At 36.6% G+C, this 22849-nt stretch overlaps 1 protein-coding gene across 15 annotated transcripts in view; it reads right to left on the bottom strand.

The window, feature by feature from the left end:
- Positions 1 to 31: 31 nt before the first annotated feature.
- MBTD1 (mbt domain containing 1) overlaps positions 32 to 22849 on the bottom strand; it is a 47254-nt gene continuing 24436 nt past the window's right edge. For 13 of the 15 annotated variants that reach the window (XM_079797657.1, XM_079797668.1, XM_079797670.1 and 10 more), the window contains 12 exons: positions 20465 to 20582; positions 17678 to 17812; positions 17312 to 17400; positions 16874 to 17108; positions 16214 to 16269; positions 15773 to 15877; positions 14765 to 14912; positions 13786 to 13868; positions 13106 to 13340; positions 12529 to 12606; positions 8012 to 8203; positions 32 to 3220 (listed from right to left, as the gene is read on the bottom strand). In XM_079797657.1, the coding sequence (XP_079653783.1) occupies positions 3102 to 3220; positions 8012 to 8203; positions 12529 to 12606; positions 13106 to 13340; positions 13786 to 13868; positions 14765 to 14912; positions 15773 to 15877; positions 16214 to 16269; positions 16874 to 17108; positions 17312 to 17400; positions 17678 to 17812; positions 20465 to 20582 (1593 nt within the window). In that variant the 3' untranslated portion in view covers positions 32 to 3101. The remainder of the gene's footprint in view (positions 3221 to 8011; positions 8204 to 12528; positions 12607 to 13105; positions 13341 to 13785; positions 13869 to 14764; positions 14913 to 15772; positions 15878 to 16213; positions 16270 to 16873; positions 17109 to 17311; positions 17401 to 17677; positions 17813 to 20464; positions 20583 to 22849) is intronic. The other 2 variants (XM_079797661.1, XM_079797660.1) reach the window with 1 other exon arrangement.

Here is a 22849-nt window from a genome sequence, read left to right on the forward strand (position 1 = left end):
AAAGCGTATTAAAGAATTGCTCAAATACAACTTAACTTTAACATTTTATTTTGTGTAAAAAAGGGCAAATTTAGTGAATTATTTTCATCTTGTACACAAAGTTATAATTTTAATGCTTTCACATTCATGCTGGAAATTTGCAATTTGGTAAAAATGAAAGGAACATAAATTTCTCCGAAGAATTTTTCACGCCATTATATACACTTCCTGAGAAAGTTTCAAATACTTTCTCAATGATCACAAGTTACCAAGAAAATAAAAGATTAAGTTTGTACAGATATTGGTCTATATATCAAATACATACAGAAATGATGTAAAAACCTTATGCAGTTTACTTTGACCTCTGCCCTCCAAAGACTTGCCCAGGGACAGATGCTTTTCTTTTGTATAAATGACTGTGGCTTTATTTAAAATATGAAAATCAAAGGAAGAAACCCAGTTTAATCACAGTATTTTTAAAATCCCTTCCCAATAGTAAAGGATCATTACCAAATATATAGCACCATAATACAAATATTGATGGGAGAGGGTATTCACATCACGCAAAATTAATAATAATAACAACAAACAAACACTGAAAACCCGTGTTAGTATCCGTAGAATAAGAAGTTGATAACAGCTTTAGCTTTCCTCATACACAGCAAAGAAAAGGTTAAAGAATTTAAACTACCAAAAGCCCCAAATAATCCTAACAGGGAAAAAACAAAAACAAACCCAAGGTCAGCAGTACATTTTGAACCGTAAAAGATAATGGGGCTGAGTTGTACAACTGGAGTTATGGCTAATACAGAAGTCTCCTCTGCATGAACTTACTTTCTGTTCACTGGCAGCAGGAGTTAAAGAGTCTGAGCAACAAAGCGGGCTGCAGATTGTGTTGAGACTGTACGAAGTCCTACCAACCTTTAACTGTGGCCATGGGATCAAGACAAGAAACACCTTCACGAATAGGTGGGAAATGAACACACACTCAGAGCCTGGCTTTGCTCAGAACCGGAAGCTTATAAACAAGTGAGCATTTCACAGAACTAATTACCAGGCTCCAAGTCAAATCCCTCCTGACTTACTCAGTTCCCTATTGAGCCTCTGAGCCCAAGGTACTGGAAGAGCAAGCCATGCAACAGGCTTCTTGTGCCCAGCTCATGAAATCGGAGTCCTGGGTTTAATTCACTGAGTCTGAGAATAAAGATGGTTTAACTCTTGCTTTGGAAGTCTTCTAGGCTTTAAGTTTACGGGAAGATCCTTAAAAGTTAAAGATTTGGGAAGTGTGAGGATGTCACATTTACAGTAGGTCCCTCTCAGTAATGTTGTTTAAGATAAACATCCAGTAATTTAACAGCTGAATTTCACATATATTTGACACATGAGGATCAACTTGACGTTGATATGATCTGCATTTATGCCCCTAAAGAGTCAGTATTAAGAAATGTTGACATGCGATTCCATACATTCTTACATCATAAAGCAACAAATTTTACTTCCAGTAGCAACTACAAAACCTTATGTTATTAACCCCTCTTGCATAGAATGAGGTAAACCTGTGCGTATTACCAATGCTATTATTCCCAAAAGTAGAGCATTATTTTAGAAAATAAATTGCTGGTTTTTAATGTTCTATGCACTTTAAAATTCAAACAAAAATCTTACCTAAACGTCTCCTGGGGCTTTCCATAACATTTTTTAAAGCATTCCATAGGTTGAAGGACTGTAGAGTTTAATCATTTTGATTAATTTCTAATGAGCCCTACCTATATTCCAGAGCAGATGCTCACTATCCCACTCTGAAGAGGCCAGGCTAAGACCCAGAAGCACTTCTAGAACAGATGCAGTAATTCCTGAGAGTTTAGTTTATGAACCTCACTGGTAAACGCTAGAGCTCTCTCATTCAGTCACAACTCAAAGTTAGAAAATGCAGAGAGCAAACCTTTCACCAGTTTACCCTTAGATCCTTTGTTGAAAGGAAGCCATACGAATTTTAAAATAGGGAATGTTCAAAATGGTCCAAATCAGTTATTATTGTTAAAACTAATCCTGAACACAAATAAAGACAGCTCATACTATATAGATATATATGGAATTTTAAGAAATTAAATTCTCTTTCAAATTAGTTTTCTAACAAATCCAGGATAGTTAAAAGCAGAGCTGGAATGATTTTGAAATCTAAACTTATTTTGGCTTTAAACAACTTTGAATTTGATTCTCCTGATAATACAGAACATCTGTTTTGGGGTGTGGTTATACCAAGTATTATCTCACAGATGGAGGAAGTGGCAGAGAACTAATCAAAATCCCTTTTGTGGGGTACTTTTTGGTAAGGAAAATAAAATAAACTTAGAACAATATTGCATTTTTCCCTACCCCTCAACTTGTAGAATGACATCCTGTATATCTGGTCAACCATTCCAGTTTAACACTTTAGTGTTAGGATCATTTTTATCATTTTTTAATTAAAGGAGAACATATAAAAGTATCCAGAGTTCTTCCAGTTTCATATAGAACTCCAAATAAATGTTCACAGAATGGAAAACATTTCTGTGCAAACATTTAAAATGGGCTGCGATAAAAATGCCGATAAGCAGAAGTAATCACCCCTCCCATGATCCATGTGGTGACGACCCCCCCCGGAGGGGGTTCAGTTGCATATTTCTGCAGCAAAGGAAGCTGGAGATGTGACTGGCCTAACTTCTAAAATCCCCAAATCTCCCAACAGGTACCAAAAAGGTTCATTTGTATTGACAGTTCACTTGCATTTACAACTATATCCTTCTTAAATCATTTCCTTCAGTCCTGCTACCTAAACTTTAATCTTACCAAAAAAGTTAGAATTTCAGTTCTTGTTAACAATGCACATAAATCCAAACGTGTAAAATATTACAAAATTCTTTCAAAAGCTTCAAATACAACACAAAAATTGTCCATCTTTATAAATTGAAAAATTTCCCCCCACGACTAAAATAGTTTCCCCGCCCACCTGAAAAATCTGGAACTGAAATTTTCTATGTTTAGCAAAATTTCCCAGTAGAATAGCCCCGCTGTACAGCTGGATTGATTACAAATCAGTCCTGTGTAAAAGTCTCCCCTCCCACCCGCAGTTCTGAGCCCCCTCAGGGCTCCTGTTTGATGTAGAAGTTGGCAGAGCCATTGCTTTCCTGATCAGATGCTCCTTGCAGGAAATTATAGTCCTCTCCATCTATCAACTCCTCCTTCAGCTGCAACGTAGTCACTGCGTGAAAGAGATAAAGGTACAGGATGTTACTAAGCCTTTCTGGGATATTCAGATTGCTTTTAATCTTTTTAACAGCTTTACGGTGAAGTACAAACATTTTAGTTTTCAAAATGTATTAGCAGTTAAGGAAAGTTCCAAAATAGAACAACACTGCATAGTGGACACTGCATAACAGATATCTTCAATAAAATAGTCAAGGTAAGAGAGCTCCCTAATTTGACTAGAATAATTAAAGTTTTCCTTATGGTTAAGTATTCACTTTTATGTCAATGTCTATACAAACAATGCTGTATTATCTTGCATGGTCCTGAGCTATATTTAAAAACTAACAACACAATAAATATGACTTCAATATAATCTTATTAATTCCAAGGAGTACCTTTATTAAGAAGACTCCCGGTAGAAAAGAGATATAAATCTGATATACAAATACAAAGTATTTCTATAATATAAATAGAATATGAAGTATATAAATAACATACTAATAAATAATAAACTGATATTAGGTAAAACAAAAAATTTATTGACATCAGCAATTTGAAAATAATTGGTGCAAAATAGCTAACATTACCAATGGGATCACTTAATAGCAGTATTGCCTGAGTTCTCATCTGATGACTTGCTTTTTAATGAAAAAACAAACAAAAAACAAAAAAACAAACCCTGCAGTATAGGCAATCCTCAATTTACAAATAGGTCACGTTCTAATTGGTCTTTATTTTTATGGAGAACTATTTTTCAGTTTCCAATATTTTCAGTGGAGTTTAGATTTCTGGGTAGCCACTCAAATCATGCTAGTCAGAATTTCTAGTGATAGAAAGGCTCTTTCTATTACATGGGCAAGGATGAAGACAAAAAAGAAATTTTTCTTTGCTGGGTCCAGCACTGGTCTTTTTTTTTTTTTTTTTTTAAATAAAAACATTTCTTATGGACCCAGCCCTGGGTCAATAAAATATTTTTTATGTGCCCGGACTGGGAACGAACCAGCAACCTTTTGGTGCACATGCCGATGCCCAACCAACTGAGCCACACCGGTCAGGGCCCAGCACTGGTCTTATGCAAACATTTTAGCTGTTCAATTCTGGGATTTTGCTAACTCTTTTTATAAGCCCCTCAACTTAAATGGATGTCCCTTGGCATAATTACCCAGTAACTTCAGATTGTCCTAATTCCTTTCCCTGAGAGCTACCCCCTACTTCCTATAGAACTCATCCCTTCCAAAAAATCACTTTCCCACTTTCTAAATAAAAATGACCTCAGTCCTGGCCGGGTGGCTTAGCTGGCTGAAGCGTCGTCCCACACACCAAAAGGTGCAGGTTCAGTTCCTGGTCAGGACACATACCAAGGTTGGGGGTTTGATTTTTGGTTAGGGTTCGTAGGGGAGGCAGCCCAGTGGATGTTTCTCTCTCTCTCTCTCTCTCTCCCTTCCTCTCTCTAAAGAGAAAAAAAGACCTCAGCTAGGTGTTAAAAATAAGTCTTAATAACAACCAACCTCCAAGAGATGTGTTCAGGTTTCTTAAAAAGTTATTGTTGAACCAAAATTGAGTTGGTCAAGTTTCAAAGAATTTAAAGAACAGGTGATCTTGTATAACATACTCATTGGAATCTAATCCATGGTGAGCAATGCTAGTTTCTTCACCCAGATCTGCTGAATCAGAGGTAACAAACTGTGCTTTCCCCATCTTACCTGTGTCCCTTGGTTCATTTTAAATTTGAATATTTTGAAACTAAGAGATTTCACACAAAACCCTGGCAACATGAGACCAGCTCTGGGAAGGCTCTGTGCAGGGGGAGCGGCTGGCTGCTGCTGTCTTGGCGGCAGCGGCAGCCCAGGCTCCCACACCCGCAGCACGATGCGCGGGTCACGGAGGAACCTGCTTGCTTTCTGCAGGCACTGGCTCACAGAAAAGGAAAAAGTGTCTGTATCCTCCATTATGGATCTTTGCGTTACAATGGGAGGGGATGTGTATATATGGATTGTAAAGTGGGAACTGCTTATACAGAAAAAAAGTTAATTTATGAGGAGAATGAAGGCTCTATTTAGATTAGTAAGCCAACTAAGTTTTCATAGAGGAGTAACTCGGTAGTGTCACCGTGTAGAACAATATTCAAGTGGCTACACTTTTAAAATCAAATAGTGTAGGCATAGAAAAATACCATGTCTTGATTTTAGTTTAAAAGATTAGTTTTAAAATTAATGGTCTTTGATATCTTATTTAATAATTTAAAGAACAATCATTACAGAGGTGCCAATTCATTTTATTTTACTTTGTTATTTGTTTTGGTAATGATGTTAAAAAACTCAATAGCCCAAAGACAGAAAAGTGAATACACTATACCCTAGTAATAGCAAAACAAATACCAATCAGACTGTTGAAAGGTAAAGCAAACAAGACTATGCAGTTTTCCTTTCTTTAAAAAAGCACTTAATAAAAATGCTTTTATTAGAATATCAAGTATATATGCTTCAAATCTAACCAACATGCATTAATTGTTAAGGACATCTGAACAATACCATGAAAAGAAACACACAAAAAGAAAAAACAACAACCCAAGTTTCATTAAAGGTGCAGTACCCACAATAAAAGGTTGATTAAAACAGTATCTTGTTATATGATGATCAGATGGCTAAATGAATGATAAAAGAATTACTGTGCTTCAAGACCAAACATGTTCCATTCAAACAGATGTTGATTTTTTAAATGCAAGAAAGGTAAGTTGAGATTCTAAAGCACATCCTGAAACTATGTGCATTTATTATTAACACCAAATTTCTGGATTATGCTTCTACTCATGTTAAAATATGGAAACAATATGCTTAAAAAAAAGTAACTCAAGATAAAGGTGAAACATTCACTCAGATGTGGAATGTTCTGATGCAGTTTTTGTTTTAATGGAACCTAAAATAAAGCCTGCCTGGTGTCTTCACATACTCATTCCTCCCTTCCAATAGCTGGCTAATTCCAGGTCTTATTCTCAATGAAGGATGGATGAAATAAAATAGATCCTGTGGCTACATTTCACTTTCTACACAAATGCACTTTTCCTTAGCTCTATTTTTAAAAGGAGTCACTTTGCTGACTCTAATCATTAACATTTCAGGAGATATGCTAATGGGGGAATCACGTTTTCCTAGCAAGAAGCCCATAAATATAATAAACTCAACAGCTAACCAACCGCAGCTTTTACACAGTTTAGACATCGTAGTCCCTCGTTTCACCAGAGTAAGACCACACGGGTCGCACAGATGTGCCCCAGCTCAGAGGACACTACAGACACTGGCGGGGGAGGAAACCACTGAGGCCTGCGGTTCCCATCCCAGGCATCTAGCTAAGTTCCTGGGTTTGAAGTCAAGTTTCATTTTACACGAACCAGTCACCGCTCACAAAACGTGACACCCATCTTCAAAATCAGTCTAATGCTTAAAGACAATACAACTAAAAGCCAATAAAAATTAGAGTACACACAGAGCTCACAATATCTATAGTTAATTATGTACGTTGAAGATGACGATTTCATATGTAACACGTACAAAAAGATAAAATTAAAGAGACAAGAAAGAAAACGATAATGTTCTTTAGCTGACTTTGAAGTTTCTTTCATTAAAGAGCAGATCAACTTGGGTTTGCAGTCCTAATTGATTACATATATATACACATATATATGTGTAATTTCCTCTAGCTATAAGGATATCAGAAAAAGCAGACTAGGAAGGGTCAAGATGACCTAATAACACCATTAGGCAAAAACTAAAGAACACATCTTAAAATGGCAGGGAAAAAAAAAAAAGGCTGATAACTAAAGGTGCCAAAATATTATCAACCAACCAATCAAATAAATAAATTAGCAAACAGAGGAATGAGAAGAAAGCAGGTATCACTCCCACCTTGGTTTTCAATGTACAAAAGGCGTTTTAAACAATGCTGGTTAGATAAAACAACCTGGTTTAAAAGCAACAGTTAGGACGTGGCAGAATATATGCCAAGGCAGACACAGCTGTGTTTTTCAGCCATCTGATCTGCTCACACCCACTATAGTTCATCCCACGCAAATGCAGCCTATCAGATATTCCACGATAATGTTTGTTCTTGGCAATTACAAAGGGCAAAGCCTTCTGTAGTCTTCCTAACAATCTACCAGCTTGGCCTAACCAATTAAACTCAAATGAAATACAACTCACTTAATCATTATACATAAACAAACATGAAATTATGGAAACAAATTTCACTCAAATTCAACACCAAAATTATACGGGTACTGTATTTTCAAGTCCATGTTACACTCAAGATTACGGTAAATGTTATCACCAGAACCAAGATTCCACTGAAACACATCCTTTCTAATGAATGAGATGCTATGGAATGCTATGATCAAAGCCTCATCTTTGGACTTGATTAATCAGAGCGATCCCTAATGGCGATTTCTCCCCCAGGTCAAGTCAAATAGAACTCTGTAATGCAAATGTTCAACTATTTCAATGGAACCATGAACTAATCCAAGTTGTCTCACAATGCCATAAACTGAAATTATAACTTTACCCCAATTTTACCCTAATTTGAAGCTCAGAAATGGTTTATAACAAAGATAAAAAACCTTCCTTCCCTGATGATTCATCTTTCACTAAGAGTGAAGTAAGTGACTATCAAGGAGGACTAGTGAAAATGAAGTTTTCAGTTGAAAGAAATGAAAAATTTAATGAGTCCGCACCTGTCATGCCAGACCTTGTCTCCCACCACCCTGCCCAGACTTGACCCTCGGTAGTACCTGAGGTGCTGATGTCACTGTTACCTGTTTTGAGGCTGGGACTGAACTCTCGGCTAGTGCTGGGAGGTGGGAAGGCCTCCAGGGCTGTCTGTGCTGGAAGGGTTCGATATGGAGGAGGAGTCAACTCTTCGTCACCAGAGAAGCTCCTCCGCACCCCACCTGTCATGGGCAGGCTCGACAAACTGACAGGCTTCTTCCCAACTGGCATCTTCCTCTCTAAATATCAAGTCAAACTAAAGTAAGCTTTTACTTACACGCCTGGCAAGAAAAGTGCATTATATAACTAGGAAAAGTCCTGCTGCATGGGATACTCTGAAATTCAGAGAACCAACTATGCAAGATTTGTATTTCTAAAAACGAGTGTGTGTGTGTGTGTGTGTGTGTTGGGGGTAGATAATGGGGGAGGTTATTTCTAGACTTTGAGAGTCTGGTGATACTGGTTCCTGACTCTCAAATAAATTTAACACCGAAGAAAGCAAAATGAACTAGAGAGAGCATTACTAGCATGGAGAATAGCTGGCTAATTTCCTTCACAAATATTTTAGCTTGAGGAGTTGAAAATTCTATGCGAGAGAGAGAGAGGGTTTAGCCTGGCTGAGTAGCTCAGTTGGTTAGTGTTGTAGTCCCGATACACCAAGTTTGCGGGTTTGATCCCCATTCAGGGCACATACAAGAATCAACCAATGAATGCATAAATAAGTGGAACAACAAATTGCTGTTTGTTTCTTTCTCCTTTCCTCTCTAAAAATCAATAAACCAAGTTTTAAAAGCCCAACTAGCATGGCTCAGTGGTTGAGTGTGTTGATCCATGCACCAGGAGGTCACAGGCTTGATTCCTGGTCAGAGAACATGCCAGGGTTTGGGCTCAATCCCCAGCAAGGGGTGCGCAAGAGGCAGCTGATTGATGTTGATGTTTCTCTCTCATCAATGTTTCTATCTCTCCCTCCCTCTTTCTAAATCAATAAAACTTGCTCTAGCTGGTTCGGCCTGTGGACTGAAGGGTCCTGGGTTCGATTCCAGTAAGGGCACATGCCTAGGTTGTGGGCTCCATCCCCAATAGAGGGTGTGCAGGAGGCAGCCGATCAATGATTCTCTCTCATCATAATGTTTCTATCTCTCTCTCTCTCTCTCTCCCTCGCCCTTCCTCTCTGAAATAAAAATATATTAAAAAATAAAATCAATGGTTTTCACGGGTTAGCATCTCTCTGCCTATATATGCTCAAACACTGACCTTCAGAGAGAAAGTTTAATACATTATCTGGATGGCAGGGTTTTACAATATGTGCTCCTCTAACTTTTGGTTTATAATAAAGCAATTTTAGAAAACACGTGTATTTCTTGGCGCCCTCTTGTGGACATTTTGAGAACACCACCATAGGGATTAGTTGAAATAGTGCCCTCTTGTGGACAATATGAGAACAGCACCCCAGTAAGTGATTACTTGCAATAGCATCCTTTTTAAATTATTATTTTTAACATCTTTATTGTTGAAAGTATTACATATGCTCTCCCTTCAACCCCCATTGACCCCTTATAGCCCGCCCTCGCCCTGGCCCCAGCCCCAGCCCCAGCCCCAGGCCTTCACCATCCTATTGTTTTGTGTCCATGGGTTATGCATATATGCATACAAGTTCTTTGGAAAACACTTGTATTTCTTATTCTGAAGAGCAGTTCTAAAATTTAAAGCATGTTGCCTGTAAGTTCTTAAGCAATCTAATTTTTTTAAAAAAATCCTTTGGTTATAGTTTCATAAGGAAACATAAGCCTTCAAAAATTTATACAATGTTTTCACTTATAAAAAATAAGATATTCTAAACTTTGTAAATACTGAACCAAGCATACTGCATTAGTCAGGTTGAAAGCTGAAGAATACTTACATACACTTGTGAATATAAATTGTATTTGTTTTCTTCCAGAGTATACAAATGACCCAGGCAAGGGCAATCAGAAATTATGCTTCACAAAATCAAGACTAAAAGATAAATCTAAGTCAGACAGTATTTCTCTTTAAAATGATCTGGAAACTAAGCTATTAGTGAGTACACATTCACCTCAATTGCCAAATTGAAATCACGTACAGCAATCACTTAGACTTCTCCTAATATACTACACACCTAGAGGTAAAAATGCAAGGAGAATCTCCACCTCTACTACTTCTAGCCCCTGAAGATGACACAGAAACAGTGCTGGTGTCCTGGCTCTCGAATGACTAAACCCTGAGGAAAAAAAGGCTTTCAGACTGGACGGAGCACATGCACACAACAGTCTGTAGGACCCTCTTGGCAGAATAGGACTTATTTCCAAAGCACTGGTTACCAGTTATCCTTTTATAGCACGGACACAGCTCATTACAAAACAAGCTGGAGTAACGAAGCCAAGCAACTGTCTATTTCTGTAAGACATAAGCACTACCAACCAATATACTGATGGATGATTCTGGACACACAAAGACCAAAGAGTTATAACAACAGAGCAGAATATAATCATCTGTAGGCAAAGTTCAAACAAATGAAAGGTTTTGTGGCCTATCTGCTATTGATATAAATCTGAATGCAATGGGTGACTTAGGTTCCTGGACCCCAAATTCTTTCTTATTTGGTAAGTCAAGTTTTGTGGGGAAAATTTCTAACAAATGATTTGTTGACTAATATAAAAAAACAAAAGGAGCAAATAGTTCCCTTATAATGAAGACTGCTTCTTCTTTATTCATATGGCACATTTCCTTATCCTCAATTCCAAAATTCCAAGTTTCTCTAAAACTTTGGAAACAAAATCAGACCTCATTTGGTGATACTATTTATAATCTTTATTTGGCCCATTTAATGTAAATATTTATATATATTTTGCTTCATAAAATGCTCCAGAGTCTGCAATGGGTGTTACATTAATGTATACTACACACACTATACTTTTCTAAAATCCAAAAAATTCTGAATTCCAAAACACATCTGGCCCCACAGGTTTACTAATAAGAGAGTCTGAGTCCATAGTTCTTCTCTTCTGTGTCCAAAGGACAATTTAAACACATTAGATAGAAAAAAAAAAGACATTAGAGATCATGTCATAACATGAGCAATTAAAAGGTTAAAGAACACATACATTTATAGCTCAATTCTTTTTTCCCAGCTAATCCAGCAATCTGATAGTTAAATGTCACTAAAAACTGGGGTACTGATATTATCACTTCATTAACTTCATATTTCTTCCTATGTTCCTAGCACGCTAAGCTCCATAAGCCAGAAACAAACCCTGCAAGTGCCACACTAGAGAGGCATATTAATAGTATATACAATACTCAGAAACTAGTTGTGAAAAATATTGTCATATAACCAGAGTAATAAAAACATTTCTGAAATTCAACGTCTTGGAAAGAAATTTCTGAAATCTCCAAGTCTTGCCCAGTAGAAAGGGAAAAGACCGCTAAAGCAGCCCACGCTAGTCAACCGTACAGAAAGCTTAGTGCTCACATCTACCGTGCTGGTCCACGCACAGTTCCCAGTGAATTCTCCCTAATCATTTCCAGATAAATGGGAAATCACTTTGGCCGGCCTGGTCTGGCAATGCTTTCTACAGTTTGAGTATCAAATGTGGCAAGCAGCTAGTAGGCAAAATAATTCTGGGCCTATGGGAAACTCATGCCTCCAATACAAAAGACAGGGGAAAGACAGGCCTGAAGGTATCACTACTGTGAGGCTGGTCTGGGTTCTGTGCTGGAAGAACACTAAGGTGCCAGTGCAGCGGTTGGTAGGAGTTTTCAAGTTCCCACAGGAAGAATTATAAGCTAACAACTATGCCCAGGAAGGCTAGGACATATTGATTTTTTTTTTTATGCTTCTTCAGTCTCCCGGTTGCTAATGAGACAGATTAGCACTTATTTGAACTTATGGCAAGTCAGCTGGGAAAAAACTGACTTAGCCTTAACCTTCAAATGTACTTTTTACTTTTAAAAATATCTTTACATGAAAATAATTGTATCTCAGAATGAAATATTTCTCTTCATGAAGAGAATCTATGGCTCTCTATGGTGGAGAAAAAAGATTTTAAAAGAATCAGAGCTATCAATATATTTGGCTATTAACCCCAGTAACCATTCATTGTAAGGTAAAATATAATATAGAAAGCATATTTTAAAAAATTTTCTCAAGTTTGACTTCGTTAGCCATCCACTTGAATTTCTTATAAGTACTGTTCTAGAGTTTTGGTTTATAAGAGTTTTGGGTTTAGTAGGCTCCAAGTCTATTATAAGCATCAAGCATCTGCTTTTAAAATTTCCTATAGGTTAACATATTATTTCAAGAATCATTTGTAGACTCTATTCTTTACCATATATGTTATATTATAATCATTTTTCTTGTCAATTAAAAGATGTGGTTCTCATTATTGCAAATGTTTGCCTTTTATGGCATACTGCACCTTTAAGCGTAATACACAACGCACAGTCATCAGCTCTCACAAGGGATATCACTTTCTGTGCAAAAATACCGTGACCCCAATTTGTTAACAATTTAAGAAATGTATATAAACACCACGTGGTGACCCACTTTTCTTATGTCCTTTGTATTGCTGGGACTTAGCCTTTTTCTTCTGTTTTGATGAACCTGATTGGCTTTCTCTTGTCGCTGAAAGATAAAAGGAAAAATTGGTACAAGATAATTGCTTACCACTAACCATAGGTACAACTTATATGAACTATCTTTACCAAGAACTGTTATACTTGTAAAATTACATGATGCTTTGAAAATAAGGGTGCTTGTTCCGATAAAACCATAAACCTCAATACCAGACAGATTCCACTATCTATTCAATAAGCACGTATCATATTCCAGTAAATTCTCAGCCTATAATTTTAAACTCATTAAAATAGGCCTACTTTCACTTGGTAAGTGCTCTTACTATTGTGTTTCTATAGTTACCAAGAAACTCACTATTGAGTTCGCATGGCCATGGTACACATGGTCTAATGCTGTGATACTGTTTTTGAGTCTTAAGATCTTACCTGGCAACCAATCAGACATAGGTATGTTCTTGTCCTGTGAGCTCACAAGATGATCATTGTGAGACAGTCCACTGAAGAACTGTGACTTTTACAAAAGGAGACCTTTCTGTATACCAACTTACACTGTGATGCTGGAGGCTGTAGTTGATATCCAGTTAATTGACACCACCCTACAGGATAGAGGTCAGGAGACTCACAGTCTACCCACTGGTCATATTCTTCTTCCCATCCATCAAAGTGTATCCTCAAGAGGCGATGAATGATTCGCGTTACTGTGGCTACACATATTAAACGTGGCTCCATGAGATCTACTGCTTCTAACTTCATTCCGACACGAAATCCGTGATTTGGAACATCCTGACATGGAGAAGCAGAACATTAATACTGGTGAGAAGACGAATGCGTAACTCCACTATCACTACGAGTGGGAAAGAAAGAAAGCAACATAACCAATGTGATTTAAACCAAAAATTCCCAAATAATTCTTTAGTTACTGAAACGTGTGAAGGTGAAGCATTTAAGAACTAGTTTGGCAATGTATTCATTTTTATGTTACTCAGATTAAAAATGAAACCCTGTTTGGAAACAAGCTTCACTTCCTAGGTAAAGGAAGTATTTATATTGTTTTATTACTCTCTATTTTTTAAAACATAAATCACTACCAATAAATAAATAAATAAAAGAAATAAAATATATAAATCTCCACTAAGAAATTCTAATAAAAGCAAAGATAGTTTATCAATAATGATGTACATTTGTGTGTACAATTCCACATAATCATCATGCCATCATTGAAATTTACCTTATTAAATAGTTTTACTGGTGCTGCAATGGAGCCAGTTTCCCTGAGGTAGTCAAACCATTTAAAAGGAAGTTTAGTGTAACCTGAAAGACACAACTGGTTTAAGTAGCAGTTCATTTAAAATTAGCATAATACTAGAAGCAGGCAACAAGTAACTCAGCACACGCTCAGATTTTATATGATAAACTTTTAATTCACGCTCTAACACTGTTGACTCTAATAGCTCCTCCATGTTATAAGGATTTTCCTCCTTTCCTAGGTATACCACTTATCCTAACGCAAAAGTGACTCTCCTTTCCTCTGTCACCACAAGAACTGTAGACTTCTGTCACCTCTGTCACCACAAGAACTGTAGACTTCTGCTTTCTCAACCCTAGGCTTAGAACAGTCTAGCATTTAACACTTTCCAGTGACATTTCTCTTTCTTTGCAAGAAAGAAAACTCACTGGACAAATACTATTTTTTATAGACATCTGGTTTTGCCCCCCCCCCCCCACCACCACTCACCCCTTCTTTTCTTAAGAGAAAAACCATAGGCTTAGGTATTAAAATCAGAGAAGTTGTTAGTTAAGCCACGAGAGCTATTTAAGGTTCTACCTTCTTTTAAAAAGCCACATGACTCTAAAAATGAAAACTTGACCCCTCAACACTAAAATATCTATTAAAAAAAGTTAAATGTATGTAATAACCTATTGAGCTTAATCACCATCTCAACAGGGCTTGATAATACAAATTCATATTATAAAGTATATGGATGCTCAGAAAAAATTCTATACTAACAATTTATTAAAGCTACCTGGAATACAGTGCTTTGATTTTAGACCACCTCACAGCTCTTGTTATGTGTGCATATATTCATATATGCAATATATACACAGATAGACACACAGCACCTAGGGCTGTGTTAAATGGTGTAAACAGATATCACATAAAAGGAAAGCAAGAATGAAAACCCAGTATGTGTATGAGGATGAAGTACCTCGAGGTGGAGTAAGTTCAATCATGTTAATTTCACAGAAACCAACAGGGAAAATAGAAGGGGAGGTTGCATGATAACAGAACCAGTCAGATCCATCTGCTGCTTCTGAGCCATCGATCCCAATCATTAGGAATCCGTCAGCCAGCACCTTTGAAATGAAAAGAATTCCAAGTATTTGAAATCAGACACCACTATTTTTAAAAAAACATACTGATTTTTACAGAGAGGAAGGGAGAGGGATAGAGAGTTAGAAACATAGATGAGAGGGAAACATCAATCAGCTGCACCCTGCACGCCCCCTACTGGGGATCCAGCCCGCAACCAAGACACATGCCCTTGACCGAAATCGAACCCAGAACTCTTCATTCTGCGGGCCGAGGCTCTATCCACTGAGCCAAACCAGTTAGGGCTAAACACCACTATTACAAAAATGACCCTTTAAGTTTAAGTGGCATACTAAAAGAAAGAAAAATCGATGACATAAAAGATTTCTCAAAAGTGAAAAATGCTTCCCAGGGGATTCCTAGGCCTGAGAACTGAGAACCACTCTTTTAAATCTTTTCTTAAAGCAGTTTCCGAAAAGAGGGAAAAGAAAAAAGAAATAAAATTAAAAAAGAAAAAGAAAAAAGGAATTACTACCTACCAAAAGCAAGGAAAAGGCACAAAAAGTTACACAGGAAACTGAAGATAAACTTGGCCTTGTTACAATTCTGTGTTGGACTAGTTTTGACCAGGAAGTAACTTAAACATTCTTCCTTTAATTTAGGATATACTTCAAACAAATAAAGGTAGTGGACTCAAGATGACAATCTTAAGGTATACAAAAGGAGAACCTCTGATAAGAGAATTCAGTCACTTTAAATACTCGTAACCGTCTTGTCTCCCCAGTGAAGATACACACACACACATTTTATGTCAAAAAGAATTCTATTAGGGGCCTCCTTCTCCTGTAACTTTAAAAACAGCTCTTATAATTGCATTCCTGTATTTTAAAACCCATTTTCTTACCTTTCTAATGGTTGCCACACATATTGTGGAAAGATTTAATGGGTCTATAGCTTCCAATTTCATTCCTTCCTTGAACCATTCCCCAGTCTGGTCCACTTCTTTTACCTAAAGAATTACATGAAAGCACATCACTGTTACAAATATTATCATTTTAATAATGAAAGTTACCAATTTGAAAAGGTTTACCAGATGGACATACCAAATGCCTTCTCCTACCTACCTAATATTTTAATGCAAACTTCCATTAGGGAACAGAGAGAATTCAGACAGACAGAATTTAAAAATAATTATAATCAATAGTTGTGACACCTATGAATTACAAGGTTTTAATCCTTTTAAGTGAACATATGTAATTGTGATTTCCATAATTTTAGGAAAAAAACCCCACAACCCTCTTTTAAACATAATTTACAAATGAGGGTTCTTATAAAAACTTCTTACCTTAGCAAATAAATGTGGTGGTGTATCAAAATGTCCATCCTGTTTCTTTGTAATATCTACAAGGAAAAGTTACATACTAATCTGTCAGCATTTGTGAGAAGACCAAAAACCACGTTTCTTTGAAGGTTTCACACTCACAAGGTATGTATATTCTAAAACATGGCAAAAATATATGCCTTCTACATTTATGATTAGTAACCTTTAATAGTCTTACTCTCTTCAGAGTACATGTGCCATTAAATACACTCAGCCAATTAGAATGCTGGTAATTCCCTAATGAGGGAATTATAAGTTTAAGTGTGTTTTAATGTGTTTAGTATTAAGTTTAACCACATGTAATTCTGCTATTTTGATTAAAATTGAATGGAAAGGGAAAGGATAAAGATTGAGATCTTTCAAATGGGGTGGATAAGAAAAATGTAAGAAAACAAATGTAGTTGTGACCAAAAATGCATTATTTTTTAATTGAGGACAAGTGGAAGAAGGAATTAGTTAGGACACAAATAGTCTGTGTGAAGATGCTCGATTACGGTAGGACAAGCTGCCCAGACAACGAGAATGCTACCTTTGACCTATGCTATTCTGTAGAGAAAAATAACCAAGTAGCAGACTTCAGCCTCAGTGACATTGCCAACAGGAGTTCTCATGACAGGTGCTTACCAGATCTTTTGAATCGATGGCCTATGCTTCGAGACCAGCCAATGTGATGGATGAGCGGGCTGTGCATGTGGCACCAGAAGTCATCTGTTTTATCTTCGCTGTCTTCATACACTAGTCTTAACCGTCCTCCAATCACACTTTCCACCACTGCTACTCGTGTTCGACACAAATGTCTCTTGTCAACCACTTCTACTCTCATGCAAGGTTTGAAAGGATACTGCATACTTTCTGAAACCTTGGAACAAAAGCAGACAAAAACTCTTTGGGATTCATGACAGAAGTCTACAAATTATTTTACTATTGCACTATTAAAAATAATGATATTTACTACAGCTCTGGCTCACTAAATTAACACAATTCCTTAAAAAATTGAAAGTTACTCCTTTTTACAGAGCGCTCATTTGACACTTCAGTCCCTTTCTAAGATCCCATCTTTACCTTTTGTGAGAAGTCGGGAGGAAGTGTTTTGGCACCAGTAAGTCGTTTCACTAGAAAAGCTTTCCAGTTCGTGTACTTATGATGAATAGCTAAAACAAAAGAAACAACCAGTTACACTTCAGTGAAGAGTGAATTGCTGCATAAAGTATTTGTTTAAAAAATAGCAACAAATTTCCTTGCAATTTAGACTATTAAGGTCCTGAAGAGCAACAAAAATAGAGAAAACAAATATGTCTTGCCAGCAATTAAGTTAATTGAAACCAAAAAATACACTTTTAATTTCTGTATCACCTTAATGTTACTATGAGTGAAGCTGCATGTAAGTATGTGCATTTACATTACAGTAAGGATAAGCAAACTACTTACTTCTAGGAGGGACAAGAGGTTTCCCACTGGCTGCACACCAGCCAACTGGACGGATGTCAGAACTACATATATTGCACCAGAAGTCCAGAGCAGAGTCGTTTTCAAATCCTTCATATCTTAAAAGGGCATTGTAACCTGAAACCAACAAATTAATCACCACATAAGGAGAAAATAAATGAAATAAAACAGGATCTAGCTGCTGGTGATGCTTGTAAAACGTTAGCGTGCATCTGCAACAGAAACACTTGCAGGGTTGAGAACAGACAGATGGCTAGGCCCCACCCCTGAGATTCTGATTTAGCAGATCTTGGGTCAGTCTGAGAATCTGCATTTCTAACAAGTACCCAGTGATGCTGCTGCCCCTGGTGTACGGATCAGACTTTGAGAACCATTTGTACAATACAATTAGTTTTACTGTTTTCAGAGCATGGCTTCCTCCTTAGAATATATTTCAATTTTATCCATGGTTTCTTAAATATTAAAACAGAAATTCACAGTGAAAACAGAGTTGGGAAAGTTCTATTAGAATGTGTAGTTTTGAAAATAAAAGAAAGAAGATTGTGTATGGTTAAAATCTTTTCAAGTCAGAGAAACACAGTTAAAGCACATTTCAAAGACATTATTTTACTCAGCTCAACAGGCGACCAATTATTCTTGGATAATTTGGATTTAGCTACTTCAAGAGTCTAAATTTTTCTGTCCTGTTTATTTGGAAATAAGACTTAAAAATGCTAGGTAAATAAATTCAATAAACACAGATAAAAGTCTGTGAAATCACTTAAAAAACTGTATGTACTAAGCAAATAGGAAGCTGTATTTTGTAGAAATAGAAGAAAGTACAAGATATAACCTGTTTATAATTTAATAAAATCTTATGTTGAAATAGATTAAAGTTTAATTTAAGGTGTTTAGTAGAATAAAAGAGGCCAAATAAACTTATATTTCAGGCCGGGAGCTACATTTAGTAAGCATTTACATGTTAATATCTATGATAAAAATTTATAGCATTACATCTTTAGTTTTAAAATGCAGTAAGTCACAGAATAATTCATGAGTTTGCTAACTGTTGCTGAGCTCTAGTTCATGATTAACACCAGGCTCACTTCTAAAACATCACTAAAGTGGCTTAGAATAAGATATATGAGGCAATTAAATAAAACAGAAATGTAAAATCAGAGATGGAAGGCAGAAATAATTCTCGGATATTAAATGCAACTGACTTAAACACCTAGGACAGAAACAACATATTGCTGTTTTAAATTATAGTGTAGAGGATAAGAGGAGCATTTAGAGAATGCTTACAAAGCAGGGGAAGCATTTCAAGGAAAAGATAGGAAATGAATTGGTTATATGCCAAGTGCAAAGCATGGGACATTCTTGTGAGAGTAAGCAAAGGCACAGAGATGACAGAGAACACACTGTATGAGGGCAGAGGAAGATTAATCTCTTTAGAACAGATCACTTATATTGGGGAGCAACAAAAGATTTGGTCATTGGTATACGGTGCAACTCAAATGGCTGTAAATGCAGACCATCTTCACCCTTTAAGGACAAAGAAGCCAGAAAGGTCCTGAAGAAGAGCAACAAAAATAGAGAAATGCCTATTCATTTGTGCATTAAAGACATTTAATTTGGAAAAATGGAATTAAGATCATTTTTAGGGAAGTTAAGTCTATTGATGACTGGGGGAGAATTTCTGGAGATAGGACTAGAAAGAGCAGGATAAGACACCTCTTCCAGTAATCTAAGGGTAACTTTTCTTATTTGAGTGGCTCTCCCTCCCCTAAAGTGCTACAGTGCCCTATGACATCACCACTCACTGAGCACCTGTCATGAACTTTTCCAACGTTTGGCAGATGTAAGCTCACAGAAAAAAAACAAGTCTTACACCTTTGCACATCACCTGCCTACAGTGTCTAACAGAGTAAATACCTAATGCATTTACTTCATGAGCAATAAGGTAATAAGGGTCAGGGTACACAAAGGTAGTGGAAATGAAGAAAAAGGAAGAACTCAAGATACATGAAATTATCAATACTAGTTTACTTTCGGTTGTGACTCTTCACTTTTTTTAATAGCTTTACTGTGTGTTACTTTTCAAAGCATTTTCCTCTCCCAGGGGTTGGCAAACTATATTATGGCTCACAGATCTGGTCTGATTTTTGTTGTTGTTTTAAAAAATATTTTTAATGATTTTTAGAGAGAGGAAGGGAGAGGGACAGAGAAACATCAAGGTGAGAGGAGAACATCGGTTGGCTGCCTCCTGCACACCCCCCACCAAGGGATCGAGTCTACAACCTGGGCACATGCCCTGACCTGGAATCAAATCCACAACCTTTTGGTGCATGGGATGATGCTCAACCAACTGAGCCACGCTGGCCAGGGCTGGCCTGATGTTTTATAGTCTGCCATCTAAGAATGGTTTTTACATTTTTAATGATTGAAAAAACAACCAAGAATAGTATTTCATAATAGGTGACATTTACATAAAACCCAAATTTCAGTGGCTATACATGAAGTTTTACTGAAACACAGGCATGCCTATTCATTTGTGTATTGCTACAGCTGTTTTCATGCTACAATGGTAGAGGTGAATAGTTGTGACAGACTGTTTTGCCCAAGAATCTGAAAATACTTGTCTGGCTTTTAACAGATAAAGTTTGCCAACCCCTGCCCTATTACCATATTTATTTATTTGGCAACATTTGCAAAATTTACAAGTAGTATGTTTCCTTAAAAGTTACAAACATAATCAGCATTTTCTAGAACAAGATGCGTGCTTTTCACCTGCTAATTTTACAATTCCAGCAATCCAGAAGACTTTGGTAGGTAGGCTGCAGTCTGTATTGGGAACTTCTACTCTCACATTTTCTGAGATATCACCCCAGCAGGTCCCCATAGGTGCCTGTCATATAAAAATTACTAAATTATCATCTTATTAACATAAAACCTAAAACATACCATTCAAAATTAAGCAATACTATCAATAATAAAAATATTAAACTAAAAATGCCATTTAATTCATTCACTTTTCTTTAAAAATGTAATTGTTATTCCCCTTTTCACAGAATTCTATTTGTAAAAATCCGGTGACAAGGTCAAGCTCAAGATGAAGAGGATTCACATATGTTAGAATAGATCCATGTCAACCAAAATTCAATACTGTCCTAATATAAGACGTGAGCAGCAATTTTTGTAAAAACTGAAGCACAACTTGAGGGACTTCACAGGATAAAGTTGACTTAAGAAACTCATTATTTTTAATATGCACTGAATAAATACACTTTAGCTTAATCTCTAATTTTAAAAGATCTCACTAAAGAGCAGAAAGAAAAATAATTCCCATCAGCAATGTGGTTTCCAATAACAAAGGAGAAACAAAACTTAAATATCTGTATTTTCTACTTAGTTAAATTCATAGAACAGAAATATAGCCTGTTAAACAGACATGTGGCAAAAGCACTGGGTACAGTTATTTAAAAGTGGGAGTTGAAGAGTTTTTGAAGATGCATACCATAGTAACTTGTTATATAATTTGTTATTTCTAAATTTCTCATGCAGGAGTTACTATAAACAAAGAGAAAACTTTCAATGTTAGAACCGATAATCAGTAGCCTCCAGACCAAAAGGTTAAAATGAGGATTCAGAAAACCAATCAAACAACTATCATGAAGGGATTTTCCAAAATCTCACATATGTTCCTAAATTACAATTTCTATTACATTTTAATCCTTATAACTTGAGGCCATTTACAATTATCTGGAGCGTATGCAATGGTAAATTAAATCAAACGAGTGAATTCAGGAATGTAAATGCTGATCATACTCAACAGTCTCTGTGGCCTTTGATATCAGCTCCATGAAATATAATTTAGAACCTTGATCATGATTAGGTGAGAGTATAAAAGACCTGATAATACAAGCAAATCAGGAAAAGACAAAATAGCTTCAAGGCTCAAAGATGAGTAAACACAAAGACATCTAGGAGTCACAGGCTCTAGCCAATTTGAACACTGGGCAATGTTTTCCATGCAAAGCCTTCCATACATTGGCAAATGCTAACCCAACAGGAGGATTAGCCTAAAACAGTACTCGAACCCTATCCTCTCAATACTTTATATGGAACTTCTGAAGGAGAGGAAGAAAATGTCAAATACCGAGCTAATACTGGCACCAAACACAGAATCAATTTATGGCTATTGCTTGAAGTAGCAAACAAACTTGAAGACAGTGGCCTATCTTACCTATGTGTGATTCTGGAAGGACACATGTAACTACCTCCCTGAGCTGTGCAAAAAATAAGACATCCATCATGATTACCTCTTTCTGCTTTTTTAAAAATGGAAATACTGGACTCTTTGGGTTCTGCTATCTCCCCCTATATCACTCTAGACTGTAGGGCCATCCCTATTGCCAGCAGATATGATCAGAAAAGGAGAGGCTGGGAGGAAGATAGGTAACATAGATTAAGCTAAGATAAATTAACACAAAGACAATGTATTCAATTTGGGAGGATGGACCAATTAGAGTAGACAGATGTAGTTAAATGTATGTATTGAATCAAGGTAGGGTAGTCATTCATCCCTCTTTGTTCGGCTGCCAAATCTTATGGAATGGGTTATTTTTCACTGACAAGAAAGAGGCATGGTATTGCTGAGCAGTTGGGGTTTATGTTGGCACATTGCTAAGTACATTTGGCAGACAGGACTCCTTTTTGCACTAGATATGACAATGTCATACTGATTTTTTTTTAAAGCCTTAACAATTGTTTGGAGAAAATAACTTTTAGTCACATTTTATTAAAGAAAACAAAGTAACAATATGCTCACTTAAAAAATGAAGTTCATGTTGACTTTAGCAGGGGACATTGTGTTCTGGTCCCTACAGTCTGGATTGGTATAGGAGAAAGTAGCAGAAAGTGACATTTGTTCTTGCCTGTAAGTTTGTGGTTCTGCTAGGCCCTCTTAAACCAATCCATATGGTTTACTCTAAGAAAAAAAAAGAAAAAAACAACAAAAAAGAGCACTATAGCCACTGCATAGTATGTGCTCGATGTGTTGAAATAAGGCAATTTTATAGATATATCTGCCCTTTTGTTTAAAATGAATATTCTTAAGTGTGGAAGACTAAATGACCCAGGGCTTGACAGCCATCTTCATCCAAGTCATCTGTC

Source organism: Cnephaeus nilssonii, assembly GCF_951640355.1.
Source record: "Cnephaeus nilssonii genome assembly, chromosome: 19".
Classification (NCBI taxonomy): domain Eukaryota; kingdom Metazoa; phylum Chordata; class Mammalia; order Chiroptera; family Vespertilionidae; genus Cnephaeus; species Cnephaeus nilssonii.